Source organism: Etheostoma cragini, chromosome 5 (genome assembly GCF_013103735.1).
Source record: "Etheostoma cragini isolate CJK2018 chromosome 5, CSU_Ecrag_1.0, whole genome shotgun sequence".
In the NCBI taxonomy this organism is placed as follows: Eukaryota; Metazoa; Chordata; class Actinopteri; order Perciformes; family Percidae; genus Etheostoma; species Etheostoma cragini.
Window position 1 is genome coordinate 29,867,710 of NC_048411.1, and position 2,964 is coordinate 29,870,673.

At 50.9% G+C, this 2,964-nt stretch overlaps 1 protein-coding gene across 1 annotated transcript in view; it reads right to left on the bottom strand.

Annotated features, from left to right (window-relative positions):
* Positions 1 to 6: 6 nt before the first annotated feature.
* arid5a (AT rich interactive domain 5A (MRF1-like)) overlaps positions 7 to 2,964 on the bottom strand; it is a 10,954-nt gene continuing 7,996 nt past the window's right edge. The window contains exons 3-5 of the mRNA XM_034872320.1: positions 2,022 to 2,169; positions 1,782 to 1,941; positions 7 to 1,615 (exon numbers count right to left, since the gene is read on the bottom strand). Coding sequence (XP_034728211.1) covers positions 368 to 1,615; positions 1,782 to 1,941; positions 2,022 to 2,169 — 1,556 coding nt within the window. The 3' untranslated portion in view covers positions 7 to 367. The remainder of the gene's footprint in view (positions 1,616 to 1,781; positions 1,942 to 2,021; positions 2,170 to 2,964) is intronic.

Sequence of the window (2,964 nt, forward strand, 5' to 3'; positions counted from 1 at the left end):
ACCTTAGTGGTCCCCTAATACTGTATCTGAAGTCTCTTTATTTAGACCTTAGTGGTCCCCTAATACTGTATCTGAAGTTAAACGTGAAGTGAATGAAGAGCTCCCTCACTTAGCACCTGAGATCAATTAAGTCTGAGTCTTTAGTCCTCAGGGCTCACTTTGGGATTGGGCCTGTATGACAGAGTGTCTTTAGATGTGAGATGGTGTCAGACTTTAGTCTTTTTAGGGCTTTTCAGGGCGTAAGGTAGACAAAAACAAACAGATAAGTTGACCAAACTGCTCAACGTCTGCCTTCTTCTGATCAAGATCAAGATCACATGTGATGCATCTTTTGTTACGAAAGTCTAGAGTTAACATACAATGGAAATCACAGCTTGTGAAAGTAAACGGGATGCACGGCAGGTAGGGTGTAGCAGGTCTGGGGGTTTAACAGAGGAATGGAGTAGGGATAGGGGTAAACCTCAGACCCAATGAGAGCAGAGTGAGCTGGACTCACTGGGACGTGGCGGTACGTCAGCTGAGATTGAGGTAGTCTCATTCTGTTGGGGAGGAACGAAGGGTGTAGTAAAGGCTGGTGCCGGGAATCTCTCCCTGATTTGTCGCAGCTCTGATGGACGCAGGACGCCGGCAGGTTGGCGGCAGAGTGGGCCAGACTCTGCTGCTGCTGCGTTGAAGGACCCTTTGGTTGCATTGTCCTGGATTTGTCCCTCTTCTCTGTAGGATATAGCCATGGAGCCATGTTGCTCAGCTTCTTCGCACAAGCCAGAGAGTCGTCCTGCTGCAGCAACCTGCCCTGGGGGGTTTTATACGCCGGCCGGATGGGGGCGGGCCGCAGGAGCTGCACGGATTTAGGAACAACTTTGGTGAAACTAGAGGTAGATGTTGGAGCCCAGTCGGATCTCAGAGCCAAGGAGGAGGGCAAGTGGAAGGGATGGGGGGCGTATTTGACGCTCCCTTTGTGGATCGGCATCCAGGCGGAGCCTTCAATCTGGAGTTTGATGGAATCTGCGGATTGGGAGCGGACGTTTTTACTCTGTCCTGCAGGGTCTTTGGATTTCTGACTACAGCTCGCAAACTTGCGTTCCTCACTGCTGGATGTAGTTTTCCCAGAACTAGAGCACTTTAGGGGTAGTTCAGAGTCCGACGCAGGTTTGTCTTTAGTCTCCTCAGGGCCGTCCTCTGATGAAACCGAGTAAGGGGACGGGCTGCGGGAAGACGAAGGGGACAAAGGCAGCGGGGAGCTGTTGGAGGAGTTGCAGTTTTGGCTGGAAGAAGCCCTCGCCGGAGACGGGGAGCAGTGAATGACGGAGGGACGCTCTTTGTCCTCGCTGTGAGGACTCGGGGGCAAGTTAAGGCTCGCCTGAGCCACTCGCTTTTTCTTCTCCAGAGGCGAGATGACCTCTCCGGCAGCAGGCGGGACGTGGGCGGTCCAAGGACTGGACGTGGGGACCGGGACGAGGTGGGCGTAGACGGACGTGCAAAGGGCGGCGGCGGCTCGGTTTGGCTGGGAGACGTCGGGGGGGAGTCTGTCCGAGGGGGGGGCCCACAGAGCGGGGTGAGGATGCATCGCCGCGTCACTTTGGCAGGCAGCCTCCGGACTTCTCTGGCTGAGAATCTATAAAATCATACAGGATATGTTTTAGGACACGTTATGCACTAATCCAGATTTCAGACTTTTCTATATTTTTCTTAAGGGTTGCAACTAAACAAAACTAGTTGTTTTTATTATCAGTTGTTTTGGTCTGTAAAATGGGAGTGGGTATCTCCCCAATTTGACTCACCTCCATCTCTGAATCCACATCCATGTCCGACGGAGTCCTCTTCCTCTTGGCCTTGGTGACCTTGGCATCCATGTTCCTCTTATATGGCTTTCGCGGTTTGCTGGGAGGCAGCGGCCTGTCGTCCTCCCCTTTTAGGTGGCGTTCAAAGGCCAGCACCAGCCTACGGAAACACACCTGTGATCAGAATGAGCTGATAAAGCGTTTGCATGGATGACAGGTTAGAGACCGACTGTTCCTCACTTCTCGTAGTGTCTGCGAGTGCAAGTAGCAGCGCTGGTGCTGCCCGGACTTCCTCCCAGCTCGTCGTACACTTTCTTCCAAAGGCGCCGTGCGGTCACCTGTGTGAAAGAATGGACGTAAGTTACAACACGTGTCTGCAATAGTTGCACTCATTTTTCATTAAAATGCGTGAGAACTAACGCCTTTAGTCGACTAATCGGCAACCAGGGGCGTAACTTTGGGTTCAACATTGTTGGGGGTTCAGATCTCCGCTTATTTATTATTCAAGATTATTTTTGGGGCCTTTTCCCTTTATTAGTGACAGTGGACAGACATGAAAGATAGAGAAAGATGGGGGTCGCTAGAGGCCGCCCCAGATCCCCACTTTTAAAGGTGTTTTGGGGGCTTTTTAACCTTTAGTGGACAGGGCAGCTTAAGACAGGAAAGTAGGAGAGGGAGGGAGAGAGAGAGAGATGATATGTAGCAAAGAACCGCGGGTCGCTGCGGTAAGGACTGAGCCTTAGTACAAGGGGCACGCGCTCCACCCGGTGAGCTACCAGGGCGCCCCGGGATCTCCACTTTTAAGCAAAATATTAAGCGTGAAACATTTCATTTTCTGCATTCTGGTGAATTTTTCTGCTATTTTGGTGCAAATGTCTTTATTTATGTTGGAGAAATTAAGTTAGGTTTTTTGGGGGGGCGGGGGGGGGGGGGGGGGGGGGGGGGGGGGGGGGGGGGGTTGCATTGGCATTGGTTTTGATTATTGATAGGTTGTACTTGTAACACCCTCTCCCATCCCTCCCCCCATCAATTACGCCATGTCAGAAACTATTTTGATAGTCGATTAAACATTAAAGTAATTTTTCATGCGAGAAAGCTGTCATCAGCCTCTCAACCAGGACATTTCCTTCTGTTTTCCGTTTTATATCATATTAAAATGAATATCTTAGGGTATTGGACCTTT